General features: G+C 46.3%; 1 protein-coding gene across 1 annotated transcript; it reads left to right on the top strand.

Annotated features, from left to right (window-relative positions):
* Positions 1-55: 55 nt before the first annotated feature.
* Positions 56-17,042, top strand: CCT3 (chaperonin containing TCP1 subunit 3). The gene is made up of 14 exons (XM_073322496.1): positions 56-332; positions 3,419-3,480; positions 5,084-5,134; positions 5,221-5,283; positions 7,868-7,964; positions 8,952-9,069; positions 9,546-9,732; positions 11,267-11,416; positions 11,840-11,972; positions 12,704-12,785; positions 13,085-13,265; positions 14,769-15,014; positions 15,677-15,808; positions 16,662-17,042. The coding sequence occupies exons 1-14, from the start codon at positions 302-304 to the stop codon at positions 16,764-16,766; spliced, it is 1,638 nt and encodes a 545-aa protein (XP_073178597.1). The 5' UTR covers positions 56-301; the 3' UTR covers positions 16,767-17,042.
* Positions 17,043-20,387: the final 3,345 nt, after the last annotated feature.

Below are 20,387 nucleotides of genomic sequence, written 5' to 3'. Positions count from 1 at the left end.
TGGAGGCGCATGCGCAGTATTCCCTGTCCCCTCCCGATAGTGGCAGTTCCAAGTCGAGGCCCCCCACGCGCTGAGAAGTCTCCTCTCAACCGAGCTTGTGGTGAGGTGCGGGGCGGGTCCTATACGTGGCGCCTTGCTTCCCGATTGGGTGCCGGGCGTTCGGCTCGGGCGGCGATTGGCGGGCGCGGCGGCCCGCCGGCTAGGGTGTCGCGCGGCGCGGTGCAGCGGCGCTGTTCGGAGTGTGTCTCTCTTGTCTCCAGAAGGTTCCGCGCCGGGTCCTCTGCTCTGAGCCGCCGCCAGGATGATGGGCCAGCGCCCCGTGCTCGTGCTCAGTGAGTGTGAGGGGCCGCGCCCCGCCCCGCCGCTGGGGTCCCCGACAGTGTGTCCCCCGAAACCTCCCGCCCCTCCCCCCACCCCGGGGCCTCCCGAAACCTCCCGCCCCTCCCCCCACCCCGGGGCCTCCCGAAACCTCCCGCCCCTCCCCCCACCCCGGGGCCTCCCGGAACCTCCCGCCCCTCCCCCCACCCCGGGGCCTCCCGGAACCTCCCGCCCCTCCCCCCACCCCGGGGCCTCCCGAAACCTCCCGCCCCTCCCCCCACCGAGGTCTCCCGTAACCCCCCTCTGCACCTTCTCCCTGGGAACCCCGCCCCCCCCCCGCATGGGTCCTTCCTATCATCGTGTCCCTGCTATCGGTCCCTCAGGCCCCCACCCCATGGGTCTCCCATAACCCCCCTTCCGCTTTCCATGGGTCCCCCCCATTTCCTTCCTCCCCCCCCCTTGTGTCCATACCCATCTTACATCTTCTCTCCTGAGGCATCTCCTCCGTACAGCTCTTCTCCCCCCCCCCCCGATCCGTACAGCTCTTCTCCCCCCCCCCCCGATCCGTACAGCTCTTCTCCCCCCCCCGATCCGTACAGCTCTTCTCCCCCCCCCGATCCGTACAGCTCTTCTCCCCCCCCGATCCGTACAGCTCTTCTCCCCCCCCCCCCGATCCGTACAGCTCTTCTCCCCCCCCCCCCGATCCGTACAGCTCTTCTCCCCCCCCCCCCGATCCGTACAGCTCTTCTCCCCCCCCCCCGATCCGTACAGCTCTTCTCCCCCCCCCCCGATCCGTACAGCTCTTCTCCCCCCCCCCCGATCCGTACAGCTCTTCTCCCCCCCCCCGATCCGTACAGCTCTTCTCCCCCCCCCCCGATCCGTACAGCTCTTCTCCCCCCCCCCCCGATCCGTACAGCTCTTCTCCCCCCCCCCCCGATCCGTACAGCTCTTCTCCCCCCCCCCCCGATCCGTACAGCTCTTCTCCCCCCCCCCCCGATCCGTACAGCTCTTCTCCCCCCCCCCCGATCCGTACAGCTCTTCTCCCCCCCCCCCGATCCGTACAGCTCTTCTCCCCCCCCCCGATCCGTACAGCTCTTCTCCCCCCCCCCCCGATCCGTACAGCTCTTCTCCCCCCCCCCGATCCGTACAGCTCTTCTCCCCCCCCCCCGATCCGTACAGCTCTTCTCCCCCCCCCCCGATCCGTACAGCTCTTCTCCCCCCCCCCCGATCCGTACAGCTCTTCTCCCCCCCCCCGATCCGTACAGCTCTTCTCCCCCCCCCCCCGATCCGTACAGCTCTTCTCCCCCCCCTGATCCGTACAGCTCTTCTCCCCCCCCCCCCGATCCGTACAGCTCTTCTCCCCCCCCCCCCGATCCGTACAGCTCTTCTCCCCCCCCCCCGATCCGTACAGCTCTTCTCCCCCCCCCCCGATCCGTACAGCTCTTCTCCCCCCCCCCCGATCCGTACAGCTCTTCTCCCCCCCCCCCGATCCGTACAGCTCTTCTCCCCCCCCCCCCGATCCGTACAGCTCTTCTCCCCCCCCCCCGATCCGTACAGCTCTTCTCCCCCCCCCCCCGATCCGTACAGCTCTTCTCCCCCCCCCCCGATCCGTACAGCTCTTCTCCCCCCCCCCGATCCGTACAGCTCTTCTCCCCCCCCCCGATCCGTACAGCTCTTCTCCCCCCCCCCCGATCCGTACAGCTCTTCTCCCCCCCCCCCGATCCGTACAGCTCTTCTCCCCCCCCCCCGATCCGTACAGCTCTTCTCCCCCCCCCCCGATCCGTACAGCTCTTCTCCCCCCCCCCCGATCCGTACAGCTCTTCTCCCCCCCCCCCGATCCGTACAGCTCTTCTCCCCCCCCCCCGATCCGTACAGCTCTCCCCCGACCCCCCCCCGGCCCCGATCCGTACAGCTCCCCACACACACATTGGGCCCCCTCCCTACCCAGTTCTGCTCTCATTGGGGTCACCCCCTCTTTTGGGATTCCTTCCCCTTTGGGTCTCCATTGTTCCTCCTGTTTCTTGGGTAACCTCCCAAATTTCTCCCCCAATCTTGTATTACCCCTATGTATTCCCCACCCATTTCTTCTTGTTTTACAGCCTCGCTTCTCATGTGTCCCATCAGTTTGGTGGTGCTCTCCAATTTTGGTCTTTCCTATATTAGGTGCCCTGTATATTCCTCTCCCACCTTGGGGTCACACTTTTTGTAGTCCTCTACATTGGCATTTCTTCCTATTTGGGTTCCCCCTTCTCATCCCCTTTGGGGATCCTCTTTTGTAGCCCTCTTATATTGAGTTTATTTCTGTTTTTGGAGTCCCTCCTAGTATTGGGGGCAGGAGTTTTCACTCCTCCCTTCCCGTTATTTCACTCCACTTTTGTTTCTTCCCCTCTCCACAAAACGATACCTTGCTTATCCAAACTGGGTTTATAATAAAGAAATGACATCACATTTAATATGGGTGGGGTTTCTTTGGGGCAGACCCTTGTGACAGGAAATCACCTAATGTGGGTGTTAGTCTCAGTTATGGGTATAGTTAATACACACTATTTTATGTATGGCAGGTTATGGGTCATTGAGGTGCAGTATGGAGACTTAACATTTATAATGTTGTACCTATTATAGTGCTGAAGAAAAACTTCTTAAAACGATAATTTTTCAGAGCACCATAAAGTTACTATGTAGCAATTTTATAGTAGATTCTCAGGAATATTGACTCACTTGAACGTTGAGTACTATTGGCCCTCTTTTGGTGACAAGTCAAGACATCTTATATATTGCCTTATTTGGAAACATACTTTCTATTCATGAGACTTAGGTAATGGAGAAGAACTTAGAAATCTTTAATTTTGCTATTTGATATTCTTTTAAATTAAGAGGGGAAGTTGGCATAATTTTATTCTAGTGGCTGTACCTCTTGGGTACTCTCTTATTTAAATGCATGGCTCCATTTAGAGTTGGCCATAATTCATGTGCACATCAGTAAGATTACATCATTGATATGTTGTCCGTATTGCCTCCTCAACATTGGGTTTCCCATTAAGAGCTCATAAGATCAGTTATATTCATGCTGATGCTGTTTTTTGTTTTCTGCATGCCGTAGGTCAAAATACAAAACGTGAATCTGGAAGGAAGGTTCAGATTGGAAACATCAGTGCTGCTAAGGTACTGTTTTATGCTACCAAGTATGTTAGTGAACTAGAAATCAAAAGGGGGCAAATGCAGCATAATGAACTTGGAACATTTTTAGCAGGTCCTTTGATTTCCTGTAGTGCGCTTGTTGATATTTCTTTACACATCTCAAATGAAGAAATGCCGATCACTCCCTTGCTCTGCTAAAATAACAGGTGCAATTGACTAGAACAACTTTTTAGTCTAGTGATGACAGTGTAAATAAAAAAAAAAGTAAAAGAAAAGTTAAACTTCAATCCAGAACACTGCATAAGTCTGAACCTTGACACGTTATTTAGCAAGTAGTGTGGGGTGATGTCTGAGAAGATGATTGTTAAAATATTGTGTCTGATGTCTGAATAGATGCAGCTGTTGTTTTAACCTTTAAACTGTATTGTCATGCCTAATTAAATCTTACTCTTGCTGCATCCAAGGAACTGCAAAATCATTGGGTCGCTTATGTTAATTACAAGATCTGCATTTTCTGTGTAGTTTGGAGGGATTATTCAAGTGCATTTAGAATTTTGAAGCACTAAATGTGGTGTTATGAAACCCTGACTGCTGGACTCAGGGGATTAAAGGAAGACAATTTAAAGTCAGAATGAGTAGCCTCGTATTTTAGAGTGCAGGGCAAAAATGGAAACATTAGACGAAGTCTGAATCAGTTCAGTTCTTCAGTGTTATTTACATACAGTTCAAAAGTAGAAACCACACACCTAATTCTTATTGCAACATGCACAGTGTGATTAGGAATTCGTAACCTCATGTGTGATGTCTAAGTAATGTGTGGCTATTTAAGTCCTATCTATTTCTTTGTAAAGAGTTTTATACTGGTATATAAAAGGCGCTCTGTACCATCAAACTCTAGTATATTATGTAACTACCTCAGTAGTGACTAATTGCATGTATGTATTGAAACATTTCATGGGACGATGCACAAAGAAGCAACCTTCATAGCCAAGGGTCCACCTAGTTCATTGTCCACCTAGTTCATTGTCTTTTCACAAGGGACAGTTTATGTATTAGATATCTATGGGCAGTGTCTTCCTACCCTTAGGATTGCTTATATTTTTCAGCAATTAATATCATAGTATTAAATCATGCAGGACAACAGTTTTGTCCAGCGCAATATCTGGCTTTAAACTAAAGTGTGTGCCATCTCTATATATGCTTTCCCTTCTACGTATACATCAAATGTTGCATAACTAGTACTATTATAGTTATATTAGAAATAGGAGTTTCAGATCTTTCCTGTTCATGTTTAACTCTTGATGCTGTCAGAATATATTGTCACTGAGCTTTAACACACAAAGTTTATGCTTAGTGGCAAAGAGGTCTGGTAGTAAGAGGTTAATGAAGTGAGGCAGTACAGACTAGGATTGAATTTTTCTCTCACCCACACTCTAAATATTAACACAGGTCATTTTTTGGTATAAAAACTAGGACATTCAGCTTAGTAGCCTATCACTTGATATTTTCTCTTCCCCTTCTCGTGAGCTTTGCTTTAAAAAAGAAAAAAAAAGGGGGTGGTGGGGGAGAGAACGTACATTAGTTCTGAAAACTCCTGTATCATCTCATTTTTCGTCTTTCATTTTAGACCATTGCTGACATTATCCGAACATGTTTGGGACCAAGAGCTATGATGAAGGTAAGAACTTTTGTTGTAGTCTTTGCATTAGAAATGCTGGGTATCTTAAAGATCAATCTAAATACTGTTTCTCTTCTCTAATGTAGATGCTTCTGGATCCAATGGGTGGAATTGTGATGACCAATGATGGTAATGCTATTCTTAGAGAAGTGAGTATTCCGTTTTGATACCTTTTCCTTAAGCAGGTACTCAATGATTTCCACATTAAGTTGCCAATGTACATGTTCTAGAGTTGTCCAAATAACCGCAAATAATCATATATAGCCCTTATATAGTATTTAAAAACAGTATCCTCCCGCCCCAGACAGAGGATGGACAATGAACTTGTTGAGTTCTTGTCGCTACTAAGGTTTCAGAGTGGTAGCCATGTTAGTCTGTATCAGCGAAAAGAACAAGGAGTACTTGTAGCACCTTAGAGACGAACAAATTTATTTGGGCATAAGCTTTCAGGGGCTAAAACCCACTTCATCAGATGCATGCAGTGGAAAATGCAGTAGGCCTACAGAACCACTTATAGTCTCATTCATGGTACATAAATGTGTTTCAGGGTATATGCATATGATAAAATTCATATACATGTAACTTGTACAGATTTCCCTCTGGAGCTTATGTTACCTTGCAACTGATAAATATTTAGTTGTCTTAAATTAAAAACACAATAAATGTTAATATTTGAAATTCAGGTCCCATTACATCATTTCTGTTTTACTGTGGTTGGCCAAGGGGGTAAGTTTCAGTAGAGCTAATGAATGAGAAATATTTATTCAAAAATATGTTGGTGGCAAAAAACAAACCCCCAAATCAAGCCCACAACTCTGTAAAATCCTTATGCAGTAGATTCTGCTTAATAGCAACCCTGTTCATACGTTTCCTGTAATAGAAATGTTTTACCTAGAACCAGTGCTGTCCAATTGACTACAGTGTTAATTGGTCTGGATATTTGCAACAGGCTTGCCATTTATTAGCACCTTTTTTTGCCATGGTGGCCTGTGGCACCCCCATTCCATGCATCAAGTATCAGGGGAAAGCTGTGTTAGTCTGTATCCACAAAAACAACAAGGAGTCCGGTGGCACCTTAAAGACTAACAGATTTATTTGGGCATAAGCTTTCATGGGTAAAAAAACACTTCTTCAGATGCATGGAGTGAAAATTACAGATGCAGGCATTATATATTGACATATGAAGAGAGGGGCGTTACCTCACAAGCGGAGAACCAGTGTTGACAGGGCCAATTCAATCAGGGTGGATGTAGTTCACTTCCAATAATTGAGGAGGAGGTGTCAATTCTAGGAGAGGCAAAGCTGCTTTTTCCACTCCATGTGGAAAGCCTAGCTGCTGGCAGATTTGCAGGACTGTAGCCAGGGACAGAAGTGCTTGGATGTGCAAAACCTGGGCCCCAGGTACGCTGTGGGCAGGTCAGCAGTAGAGAGGGGGCCTGCTGCCCAGACGTCTGAGCTTTCCATGGGGAGTGAGAGCACTGGGGCCCTGTGGGGCTGCATGGCACCTCTCCCTGCTGTCTCCAGGCTGCATCCTGTTCTGACATCAGGTACTCTGCAGCCCCAGTGCTTCCTTCCCTGGCTGCAGCCCTAGAAGGAAGCGTAGAGAAGCGCTGAACACTGGCCATAGGCACGTTTGTGTTGCTACTGTCAATGAAGGCATGTCCCAGTGCTCATTCTTATTAGCGACTGCTGGTTAGTGGCAACTTTTAGCCGTCCACTGAGAGGTTGCTAAGTGAAATCTGCTGTACAAAGCTGTACAAAGACCTTCCCTCACAGAGCCCATGAAATTAGAAGCTTGAAGTAATACAGGACATGGAGGATTATTGCAAATGGCGCTCTGTACAAGAAGAGTTGGACTCTGAGATCAGTTATGCCCAGTGAATTTGACAGAAATTGGGGATAAGAAGGTTCATATTTAATTCATTTCCTTTCCCTGGCATGAGGAAGAGTCTTATGTGACAGAGGAATTACAATTGCTAATTTTGCAGTTAAATTCTCTTAAGTGCACATATGTCCCCAAGAGTAGAATTTGTCTCATTGTCTGAATTTTGTCTGTGTCATTATGACACTAATTTATTTAGTGCAGACTGTGGTAGGTGTTTTACTGACATGTTAGAGGCAAGGTCCCTGGCCTGGAACATTTACAATTTGTATAATTCCTATTAAATACTGAAAACTGACATTTTTACGACTGACACCCTACAGTACACATTTTCCTTTTCAATTAGAATAGAAGTAAGTCAACTTTACACAGTTCTATTGGTTTATTTGCTTGGGATGAGTAAAATATCATTAGTTGATTTTCATTATCCTTGCTTAACACAAGGTTATTTTGCACTTGGGGTAATACATTTTCATAATGGTTTTGCAAGGCTGGTGTAACTTCCACATTAATTTATTGTTATAATTGTGTGTTGCGTGCATCACTGGCTACTGGCTTTCACCAACTGAGGCCTTCAGAAAGAGAGAGAGACACCGACCATTGCTGTCTTTCCGCACAAATATTTTTTTTAAGTATCGAGAATATTCCTAGTGCCTAAAAATCTACTGGAGATGTGACATAAATAACATTTTATCTTCTGCCTCAGTATTGGGAAGAAAATTTCTTTGCCAAGATGGGGTGAGACCTCTTTCCATGTTCACAACTGACTTCAAATTTTCCACTCCCGCTAAATGTGAACAAGTACCTTGCATTCCAGACCAAGTGTTCCCATTTTATTTTCTTCCTTGCAGATTCAGGTCCAGCACCCGGCTGCAAAATCCATGATTGAGATCAGCCGTACTCAGGATGAAGAGGTTGGAGATGGGACCACATCCGTAATTATCCTCGGTGAGGACATGCTTTAAATGAAGGAGGGGTTGCAGCTAAAGTTTGTTGAGGTTTGGTTAATACATCTATGGCAAAGCGATATTCATTTTAACATTCACATTGATGCTCTTCTGTTTCTGAGATATTGACAAATGCTGACTCATTAATGATGAGCCACTTTTTCTAGGCCTGGCTTCTGTCTTTGGCAAGCAAATTTGAAACATTGTACTACTTGCCCTGTGGATTGAAGGATGGCTAAGGGCTAAGCATTTTGCTTTTGTGCACCAGTTTTCTGTGATTTGGCACTGGGGAGTTACTATCTAAGGGGCACCTCCTTCTCTCTCCCTCCGCCCCAATATGTTTCCAAGCATTGCAGCCTCTTAAAATTTTCTTTCCTCGTTTGCGCACTGGGTTTCTGAGAGTCTTACCAAGGAACCCACACCCCACATTTACTCATGGGGATGCAGGGTGAATGCTCAGAGCATCCCTTAACAGTTTTATGCTAAGGAAAGCATAAATATGTTTTTTTATCACCAAGATGAGCTAGGCCATTTACATACAAGTAAAGGTATGTTGACACAGGAAAAAACGACAACAAAACCATGACAGTGAGTCTGAGCCCAGGTCAACTGAGTTGGGCTTGTGCTGCAGGGCTAAAAATACCAGTGTACATGCTTTGAGAGCCTCCCCTCCCACCAGGTTTCAGAGGCCGGGCTCCAGCCTCAGCCTAGATGTCTTCACTGCGATTTTTTCATCCCACAGCACAAGCCCCACAAGCCTGAGTCAGTTGACTTGGGCTCCGAGACTCATTGCCACTGGTCGTCTTTAGCTGAAGACAATTCCCTGTCCTCAAGAGTTTATATTCTAGTTTAAGCAAATGATCATGATTAAATATAGAAGAGATGTGTTGGCGATTACAAGGCTCCTAGAATAGGTAGCAGGTGCTTTAGGTATCCCTTATTTGATGTGCCAACAGTTCCCACTAACTTGTCTTTGTTTTTTGTTTAGCTGGAGAGATGTTGGCTGTTGCCGAGCACTTCCTAGAACAGCAGATGCATCCAACTGTGATCATTGGTGCTTATCGTAAAGCTCTGGATGATATGATCAGCACTTTGAACAAAATCAGGTGAGCAGTGCTGTTTGGAGTTGGCGTTATTTCTCTGTGCAATTCTGGGCAAAGATGAAACTCTGGTGATTCAGCCCAGCAAAGTGTAACTCAGATGGAGGTCTAGAAACCAGTTTGTATAGCCACACAAGTTAGCAGTGTCAACCGTGATAAAGTAAACCTAGTTCTCATGGCTCTATTTGGGAGAGAGGATGTTCTAAAAGAGTATTTCTGTGTTGCAGTCTGTTAATTATCATTGTACATTGAATAGATATTTGAATGGAGGTACCTCGAGGCTGTTGTCTCTGAGCAGACCCACAGTAATTTGCTTATTGCTAAGCAAGTCTGATCTTTAACCATCTTTCAGTGTGAGGAAGATCACTTCCAATAGGGAATAGTCTTGCAATTTCAGAGAGCTGGTCTGGGTTATTTAATAAATCTTTTCCTTCTGTACTGTGAATAATATCCCATGTGCTGTTTGTTGTTCCTTGCTCTAGCACTCCAGTTGACGTGAACAACAGAGAGATGATGCTGAATATAATAAAGAGTGCTATAAACACCAAGGCAATAAGCCACTGGTCTGACTTGGCCTGCGGCATTGCTCTTGATGCTGTCAAGACTGTGGAGTTTGAGGAAAATGGCAGAAAGGAAATTGACATCAAGAATTATGCAAAAGTAGAAAAGGTAAGTATGCTTTGGACTCTCAGTTGTTTCTGTATCTCTCGCACTAATGGCAGAGCAACTTTCTGAAGCTACAATGTATGCTCTGTGTGTGTACAGCACATTCCATTACTGGGGCTACTCAGCAGTACAGTAATGTAAATACTAAACAATATTAATGTAGGACCTTGTGGGAAAGGTTTTGTATTCTACTGCTGCTAAGTCAACAGGAACTCAGTCCTTGGGAATATTTTATACTTTGTGCAATCATCTTTGATGCTGTGGCACAATGAAGGGAATGGAGTTGGGGAAGGAATTAATTTCGAGGTTTTAGAAACCAGGTTCGCCAAATGAAAAAAAGTAATATTGATGGGAGAGGGGAATATCTGATTTTTCAGACTTTCAGACAAGAAAGTATCAGCAACAGTGGAATGTAAGTAGTCCCTGTGTAGTACCTGAGAAAACATGTACTAATAGTTTAAGCCAGTTTGCAGTCGTTACCCTAGATCGGTCTTCCATGACCTGAACAAGTCATAAGTAGTTAGGACAGACTGCACATTGTGTTTTCAGTACTGAAACTAAGTACAGTTTTAAGCCCATTCATTTGATTTCAAAAGTACAGACACACATTTTCATGGGATAGACTTCTGAGAGCTTTCCTTTCTGCTCATACGCTTATAGGCTTGTGCTCTTATAAACTAATTCTTAAAAATAAAGGCATTGGAACCAGTATTCAGCCATGTAGAGAGGAGAACTTATCATCTAGTGGTTAGAGCACTGGGGCTCCTATGTTCTACTCCTGGCTGTGCCACTGAGTTTTGTGGCCTGAGGCAGGTCACATGACCACTTTGTGCATCCGTTCCCTGATCCATATGATGGGGATAACTACTTCAGAGGAGACCAGTGATGCTAATGTGTTTGAAAGGTACTATTGGAAAAGGAGAAGTCTTATTTTGGAATTCAGTTTTCAAAAGTGTCTGTCTAAAATTAGGCATCCAAGTGTAAAAACTTAGCCTGTAGTACTGTACAGTGGAAAAGGACAGCAATAAAAACTAGAAGCCACACGTTGGTTCCAAGAATGCTGTGGGATTGTAAAAGGGGTAATCAAAGTGTGTCAAAACATAGTGTGCAAAAGGAATGGTGAAGAAATAGGGTTAAAACTTAGACAACTGGAGCCAGCTTTACAAAAATATTTGGGCTCCTTGGGAGGGGATTTATGAAAGCACCTGAGTAGGTTCAGTGCCTAACTCCCATAAAGAATCGGTGGGAGTCAGGTGTCCAACCTGTGTAAGCACTTTTGTAAATTTGTAGGAACCTACTAAGTGTCTAAATACCTTTGGGTATCTCTCGCCAGCCTTCTAAAGGGCCTTACAATTTGTTTGAGGCAACTAATTCCTCCTTAAGTATAAACTGGTTTGTTTGTTGTAACTTTAAAAATAAATTTGTGCTAGAGATTAAAATCTGCCAAATCTGTATTCGTTTTCCAGTCAACTGGAGAGTTACTTGTCTTCTCATTTGCTTTGATAACTCTCACCTATGCCCTGCATGTGTCTGTCAGATTCCAGGTGGCATAATCGAAGACTCTTGTGTCTTGCGTGGAATCATGGTAAACAAAGATGTAACTCACCCAAGGATGCGTCGCTATATCAAGAATCCACGCATTTTGCTTCTGGACTGTTCGCTGGAGTACAAGAAAGGAGAGAGCCAGGTAAGGCAGGTCTTGTGTAAAGATGTCTGCAGTTCTTTGTATGATGCTAGTGAAAAGAGCCAACAATGCCATTATTGGCAAGGGGTTTTGAATGTTTTCTTCTGCTTCTTGAGGGTTTGTTGCAGCTCGAGACTTGCATAGAGCCGGGTATGAGTAAAATATACGTAGAAACACTTCCCCATTCTAATTAACAGTGAAATACTCTGGTGCTACACTAATGGCAGGATATTACACCAAGGCTTACTCATCGGATCAACGGCTTTCATTGTGTACTACTGATTCCTTTCACCTCTTCTCTGTTCAGTCTGTGTTAGCACCAGTTGAACGGACAAGAAAAATGGAGTATGATTGTTTTAAGGGACATGCATTTATGTTAAAACCTTGTAGAAAGAGACTAAGCCTCTTAAACCTCTTTCTATGCAGACTGATATTGAAATTACCCGTGAGGAAGACTTTGCACGCATCCTGCAAATGGAGGAAGAATACATTCAGCAAATCTGTGAGGACTTGATAAGGGTCAAACCGGATCTCATCATCACAGAGAAAGGAATCTCTGGTAATGTATATGATTGAGTGTAGTGGTGGACAAATATAACTGTAGTTGTGTTTCAACATGATCCTTTAGTGTTAACAAGTGAGAGAGTGGTAACGAGTTCTGAATATTGCCTTTCAGAGAGCAAATATTAAAGCAGGCTCTTAGATTTATGCAGTGCTAAAGATCCTCTCACTTTGTAGACTGCCAGGGTGGGTGGGGTAAAAGTTAAATCTCCAATTTGTTAATTTTTCTGGATGTGTAGCTTGCTTAGGGTCATTACCACTCTCCCCCTCTACGCATACTTATTGGGAAGCTTGCAATCCCACTGGTTACGGTCCATCAGATGTTGCTATACTTATCCAGTAGGATGCATAGTCTGTATGATTTTATTTTAAGCTGATGGCTGACCCCTATGATTCCAGTGACTTCTGTGGATGCTAGCTTTTCTCAGGGTTTGACCCATAGTTTGGTCATGTATTTAACACTGTTGAGAACAAGAACCTAGCAGAACACAAAGGAGCTGGGTCTGGAATGTCTAATATCATTTTATCCAAGCAGCACTGGAACGTTTTTTCTTTGCTGATGGTTTAGGAGAAGTGTTGAGTACCAGGTTCTTTTATTCCATAATCCTTGGTGTAGGTTCCAGAGTGGTGATAAATTTTAAACCAAACCTACTTATCATCAGCTGTAGAAACTCAGTCTTTGTGGTGACTCTTCTATGTAAAATAACTTATCTGCAAACTTGGTTTCAGACTTGGCCCAGCACTACCTGATGAGAGCCAACATTACAGCTATCCGCAGGGTGAGGAAAACAGACAACAACAGAATCGCCAGGTGAACAGACCTTAATTGTTGAGAGCCACGTTGCGCAGCCCTCACGCGCGTTGACACACGGGCATAGCACAGTTGATTTCAACGGGACTCTTGCTGTTACCTCAGTCCCTCCATGCAGCTCTCCCTTATTTGCGTGTTGCACTTCAGCTTACAAACTAGTCTGGACATTTAGGGCATGGACTGTGTGCTACACGTTTGTAGCACACCCAGCAGAGTGGGGCCCTGATCATATCTGGCCTCTCCACTCTACTGCAATCCAAACCACAGCGATGGATTTCTGTTTTGTTCCTTTGTGGTAGGGCCTGTGGAGCTCGCATTGTGAGTCGCACAGACGAGCTGCGTGACGAGGATGTGGGGACCGGAGCCAGGCTTTTTGAAGTTAAGAAAATAGGAGATGAGTATTTCACCTTCATCACAGATTGCAAAGACCCCAAGGCCTGCACTGTCATGCTGCGTGGAGCCAGCAAGGAAATCCTAGCAGTAAGTTATGGCATGATATACCTTCCCTTGATGCCAGGAGGCAGAGTTCCCTGTACAAATTGTACTGCTGGCAACAGGAGGGAGCATAAGCACTATCAAAGAAGTTTACTGATTCCATCATCATGGCATCTTTCTAATTGCCAGCAGCATTCCATTGCCATGCAGAGCCATCTTATGTGACAAGATTTACTGCTAGCAGGTATCTCTAAATTGTGAAATGGTGTGGAAAAATGGGAGAGTTGATGGTTTCCAAGGAATTCCAGCCTTAAACACTGCCTAGGGAAAGCAAAATCTATATTCCCCAGAGTAAACAATTGACCAGTGGACATCTTTGTGGATTTTAATAGCACTTCACCTATGACAGCTTCATCTGTGTAGCACCTTACATCAAGGATGTTAAAACACCTTTCAAATATATCCTTTATGCTAAAATAGTTTCATAGAGTTTAAGGACAGAAGGGACCATTTAGATCGGGGGTGGCCAACCTGTGGCTCCGGAGCCGCATGCGGCTCTTCAGAGGTTAATATGTGGCTTCTTGCATAGGCGCTGACTCCGGGGCTGGAGCTACAGACGCTAACTTTCCAGTGTGCTGGGGGGGTGCTCACTGCTCAACCCCCTGCTCTGCCCCAGGCCCTGCCCCCACTCCATCCCTTCCCCCAAGTAGCCTGCCCCTTCCCCCACAGAGCCCTCCTGCACATGTGAAACAGCTTATTGCGGCGCGCTCGGGGGCTGGAGGGCGGGAGCTGATGGGGAGGGGAGGGCGGGGGGGTTGCTGATGTATTACTGTGGCTCTCTGGCAATGTACACTGGTAAATTCTAGGTCCTTCTCCAGCTCAGGTTGGCCACCCCGATTTAGGTCATCTAGTCTCGCTTCCTGTGTATCATAGGCCATTGAATTTCACCCTGTATTGAGCCCAAAAGCTTTTCAGTGCTCAAGGGCCAAAATGATGGTGTGGCTGGCATAAGGAGAGAACAAGTTGCCACCAATGCCCAAGGGCGCTGCAATGGCAGCGAATTGCATAGGTGAAGTAGGCCCAGGTGATCCCAACCACCCCCATGCTGCAGGGGAAGGAAACCCTCCCCCACCCTGCCCAAGGTGCATTCATGCCAATCTGATCTGGGTGCAAATTCCTTCCTGACCCCAAATCTGGCAAAGTGAGAAGTAAAATGAGGCACGTAATGGTCACCTGCCTTATCTAAGACCTACTGAACTAACTTGGTGGCTCCCAGATTTGGGAGTAGAACACAGATCTGCTGGTGCCTAATCCCATGCTTAAACCTGCAAGCCTTGCTGCCTCAGGTGAGAACTTGAAGCAGTATTGAGTGTTCTGTAAACAGGTAGCCATGTCATATTGGTGCAGATTTTAATACTGACCTTATTCCATGGTCCTGACTGTGTTCTGTAGCCTCTATCATGCTGCTGCTGCTTTTGGAGCCTGTTCTGCTTTAAATATGCAAACCTGTAAATCTATCACTTCTTTGCCTTTTTCTTTTTTTCGTAGGAGGTGGAACGCAACCTCCAGGATGCCATGCAGGTGTGTCGTAATGTCCTAGTAGATCCTCAGCTGGTGCCCGGAGGGGGCGCTGCAGAGATGGCTGTTTCTCATGCTTTGACAGAAAAGTCTAAAGTCCTGACAGGAGTGGAGCAGTGGCCCTACCGGGCAGTCGCCCAGGCTCTGGAAGTCATTCCAAGGACGCTGATTCAGAATTGTGGAGCCAGTACCATCCGCGTGCTGACCTCGCTAAGAGTAAGTCCATGGGACTCTAGCTGACGGGACAAACTTCTCCAAAGAGCGACTTACTATCAGCCTCTCTCTTTCAGCTATAAAATATATTTTCATCTTGGAAATCCTAGCTAGTTGTGTGCGTAGAAACAGCATGATGGATCGTTTGGTGGTGGTAGCATGTCAGATCATTGGGGACCTAGAGCTTTGTAACAGGTTTTTACAAATCCTAATACACAATCTCCAAGTAGTGTTCGTTAAATCAATTTCTGTGCAATGTTTGTACCCAGATATTGCAGCTTTGGCTAGTGCATGAGAACCTGAAAGTGAAACTGACTAGTCTGTTCACTGTCTAAACTGAGTGAATATGCCAAAATTAAGCAAATGGCATAGAAGATTTCATATTAAATTTTTAGTTTTATTTATACTTACTGTCAGATCTTACTAACATAGCTGGTGAGTTAATTTGTCATCGGTTGATTACTCTAAATCTAGTTAGTGTTTAGTGCCATTTCAGTGCTGGTCTCCATATAAATGAAACAGCTGTCCCTTTAAAACTTACACGTTTATAGTTAATCTTAATGATTCCTTGCTATTTGCATAGAAGACTGACTGAATGAATCAATGTTTCAGATTTCTTTCAGAAAGATGGGTTGGTTTGAGATCTTATTACCAATTTATTACAGGCAAAACACACTCAGGAAGGCAGTCAGACTTGGGGAGTAAATGGTGAGACTGGAGCCTTAGTGGACATGAAGGACCTGGGGATCTGGGAGCCTTTAGCTGTCAAATTACAGACCTACAAGACAGCTGTGGAGGTAAGGAAGCAACTGATGAGTGATTGTGTGTTGCTGACCCTTTGTGCTTGAGTGTCTAGAGCAGGAAATCGTGTGTGGGAAGGGAAGAAATTGCTACGGTGTCTCCATCCCTACAAGGTCGGTAGATATTATGGCCCGTGCAATCTATGGCTGGGTGTTGCCACAGACTCAGAGAAATCCAGGTCAAAGAACATACCTCTGGGATCTAGTTGATAGGACTGTGTGTACTGCACCGTGGTTGTGGTGAGGTGATTGGTTTGATCAAATGACCCTTTCCTCTCTTCCCCCACAGATTAAGATTTGAACATTTAGTAGAGTGGTGGTGTGTGGTAAATTAAGCCAGTTGTGCTCTCCCTTCCTGCACATCACCAGAAAATTTTAAATAGTTTCCCTATCAGCTTCGTCTCCCAGCCAAGTTCCAGAGTGTCTAAATGCCTTCCACCTAGTAACAGCAGGATTCAGTATTTTCAGTACTTCCCACCATATCATATTGCCGTGTGCTGTTTAAAGCAGCTACCATGTTCCACCGCAGAGGTGGCCGCATTGCCGTAAGGTGTGACTCTTGGGTTGGCTGTTGTTCTTCTGTGATACAAATGTTCAAGCTACCAAGAGCTGAAAGCAAAGGCTGCTGATCAGATTTAAAAGCGGGCATTGCAGCATTCAGTAGGGTGTCCCGCCCCGAATTGAGCACAGGTTTTTTTTACACCACCTCAAATTGGTTTAAGAATCAAATTAGTTAAATTGGTGGGAATACAATGTGCGCAAGCCCTAAGCGAAAGCTGGCTACCTCAGCAAGGTGCCCAAGCTGCAGCACGTCCTCTCCCTGACCCGGCCCTGGGATTTTTCTCCCCAGACTGCTGTCCTCCTGCTCCGTATCGATGACATTGTTTCGGGGCATAAGAAAAAGGGGGATGATCAAAACAGATCGCCTGGAGCTCCAGATGCAGCCCAGGAGTAAGAGGAGATTGAGGAACCATGCGTCTTGAACTACACTATGGAAACAGCCGAACAAAATTACTGCTGCATCTCCTCGGTCTGGGCCTGGGCCTGGACACAGTCTGAGTATTGAGTGTTAGTTTGCCTGAAGTCAGTGGGTGGGAGGGAAGGTACATGACTGTGGGGAACGGGCTACTGTCACATGTGCGTCCCTCTCCTGTTTGGAGACACTGACGCTTAATTTAAGTATATACTGTAACTTTTGCTGTTTGCTTCGACAATAAAACGTGTCACTCTGTTCAGTCCCTTGTGTCTATCTCTAACACGACTCACTAGCCTGGAGCTGCACGGTGGGGTGTTCGGTTAGCCATTTCCAGAGTGGGGACAACTAGTCCCAGGCAGGCCTCTTTCAGAAATCCTGTGTCTCATCCCTTAGCATGAAATCCTTCCTAATGCGCTAGTTCACTGGAATATCCCACTGTGCTGTTTCGTAGGAATGTCTATCATGTCCATTACTAGCAACCAGGACTGAAACTATGCCAGTGCTGTCCTAATAAAGGGATAAATCCCCTGTGGGGAGTGGAGGAAAAGCAAAACTTGGGGGGGCTTTTGGGGGTCCCTGAGGTTTGGGGGCTTTAACACCTATTGTGTCCCCCACCACCACCACAAAAGGGGTCTGAAAGAGGCACTAGTATATATGGTCTTTACGAGCAGCACTGAGGACATCATGTCTATTTCAAAACCACCAATGACCATGGCTCTTGTGTTGGCAATTCAGAGCTGGTCAGGCAAACTGAATTCAGTGCTCACCAGGGCTGAGGTTCATCGCGGGAGGGCAGAAATCTTGAGTTGCTTTTGCCCATTCTCAGTTGGTTCTATCTCCCAGACTGTCAGTTCCCCCATGTTTGATTAAGTCCTGGGCCCCCTCCCTCATCTGAGGGGTAGGCCTTCTGTTAGATTAGTGGCTAGTGCCCACCAAGTAAGTAGGCTGGCATCTTTCACTGGCACTAAATAAAATTTAAAATCGTAAGGTTAGGATTTGGATGTCCAGTGTCTTTAAATTAAATGGGAATTGGGTTTCTAACTCCCCATGGAACCTGGAAATCTCAACCCACATATATTTTCTTCTCCCCCAACCCCCACAAAAAAAAGTATCAGGGTAAAGGACCTCATAGGCATATCGTCATTAGCCCAAGCCAAGCATTGTAAACCTAGGAAATTGAGGATTAAGGTTAAACTGAAATTTGAACGTTTTATGGTAAAGACACTCAAATAACCTTAACTCTGCCCTGCAGTGACCTTCTGCAGTAACTACTGTACAGTTAATACTGTTCCTTCAGGGTGTCACTACAGGGCAGTGTTACGATCGTTTAACTGAACACTGTGATACCTAGAACGTATTTAGATTCGTCCTCCTTTGACTCCTGTGGTTTAAGTAACATCACGGTGCAGATCCAAAAGCAGGCAAGGAAGAATTCTGCCCCATCGGCTTCCACTCACCTATCACTTCATTCCCTGAGACTTTGGGTTTGAGTGGTGCCCTGAGCTGCACATCTTTGAAAGGAGAGATCATTCTGTCCCTTTACCCTGCATGTGAGCTCCAAAGCTTGGCTACTAAAATAGCGCTGGGGCTAGCTGGTAGTTTTAACTCTGCCTTGTCTGAATGCTGGAGGTGGGGCTGTGCAAGATTTGGGAGCTCCCTTCTCCTACTTGCACTAAAATGGATTAGTCCAAGGGGAATTAATTACCTGCCGCCTGTGGTGTAAATAGTTAACAAAGTTGATGTGTAATACCTGAAACTTCAAATAGCCACCTTAGGTTGGTGCTTTTACTTGAACAAATTCCTGTTTCTGCTTGTGCGACACTGATGCAAATCCACCACTATGGAGGCCGGGGGTGTGGCTAGCATTTTAGAGCAAAGGGCTCCTGAAATCAGGGCGGCTGGGTTCTAGTCCCAACTCTGCCAGAGACTTGTGACCTTGGGTAAGTCCCTTCACTTTTCTGTGTCTCAGTTTCTCCTTGGGGTAATACTTCCATGGTAGTAGAGGTTCTGAGGCTTTATATATTCCCTCTAATGTGCTCTGAAATCCTCCAGTGGGAGGTATACGTGTATCATAAAGGAGCAGCAATCCACAGGCAGGGACTAAGAATTCCATGCTAGCAACCACATCGATCCATGTATCTCACACTGGCTTCGGAACGGCATGTGCTAGGCTTCACTGCTCCCCTTGAAGCACCCACTGACGTGCTCCCTGTGTTATGTGCCCATACCATGGCTGTGATCTGTGCCCTCTCCTTGTTACCCACAATTTACACGGTCTCAGGAAACTATTTTCAAATCAGTAGGAGGTGTATTTCCTGCTAGGGTGGGTATGTATTTAATGCTTGCTGGGTGGTTTACTCCATTTCAGGCAACCTGATGGGGTCTGTGCTTCCTTAGCTACCATGTTTAATGTGTCAACCTGTTGCTGGATCATTCTGTGCCAATACAAATGGATTTAAAGCAGACTGGTCCTGATGGCCGATTGCTGGGTCCCATCTTTAGGGATTTGACACCATACATCTCTAAACCACAGGAGGGTCCAGAATATCCCAGGTGGATTTCCCAGCCGCAAGAAGGTGAGCCTCAGTCCCCCAGCTATTTATCCATTGCGTGCCTCATACCCACTTCCAAATCTAATTCCCATCTCTCTGTGGGCTTGCTCCACCCAGACCTCTGACTTCTTTCTGCCTTCCCTGGATCTCAAATCCACCTTCACACACCCTTTGCACAGTTGCGGGGTGCTCTTGTGCTTTCCCATCCATCTAATCCTCCCCTTCTCCTTTCCAAGACTGACTCCCTTCCCTTCTTTAAATTTCACCTTAAAACCCTCCCTTTCTCCTTCACTTACAGCCAAAGTGTCAAGCAGCATGTGTGAGTGTGCCTGAAGCATGTCAAGAGAAGAGGGATTGCATTGTCAGAAGTGTTAGTATGTTCTCTCTCTCTCTCCCGCCTTTGGATGGGGCACACAAGCTCCAAGTTAAAGGCAGCAGGGGGAGAGGAGGCTGTTCAGGGCTAAAACTGTCTTTTTTTTTTTTTTTTTTTCTTCCCCATTGACTCATAGACTTTAAAGCCAGAAGGGACCATCATGTTCATCTAATCTGACCTGCTGTATGTTGCAGGCCACAGAACATCACCCAGCCGCTCCTGTAAAAGACCCCTAAGCTCTGGCTCAGTTACTGACATCTTCAAATCATGATTCAAAGACTTCAAGTTACACAGCATTCACCATTTACACTAGTTTAAATGTACAAGTGACCCGGGGCGCATGCTGCAGAGAAACCCTAGGGGCTCTGCCAGTCTGACCCAGGGGAAAATTCCTTCCCCTCCCCATCCCCTCCCCTGCAAATCTGGTGATCAGTTAGACCCTGAGCATGTGGTCAAGACCCACCAGCCAGACACTTGGAAAACAATTCTCTGTTGCAACTCAGAGGCCTCCCCAGCTAGTGTCCCCTCTCCGGCCATTGCAGATAGTTACTGCTGGCAGCCGCAGATCAGCTACATACCACATTGTAAGCAGCCTCCTCCTACCAGCCCCACCATAAACTTATCAAGCTCAGTCTTGAAGCCAGTTGGGATTTCTGCCCCCCCTGCTCTTCTTGG

This window comes from Lepidochelys kempii, chromosome 24 (assembly GCF_965140265.1).
Source record: "Lepidochelys kempii isolate rLepKem1 chromosome 24, rLepKem1.hap2, whole genome shotgun sequence".
Taxonomy (NCBI): Eukaryota; Metazoa; Chordata; order Testudines; family Cheloniidae; genus Lepidochelys; species Lepidochelys kempii.
This window is presented reverse-complemented; position numbering and strand designations above follow the sequence as displayed.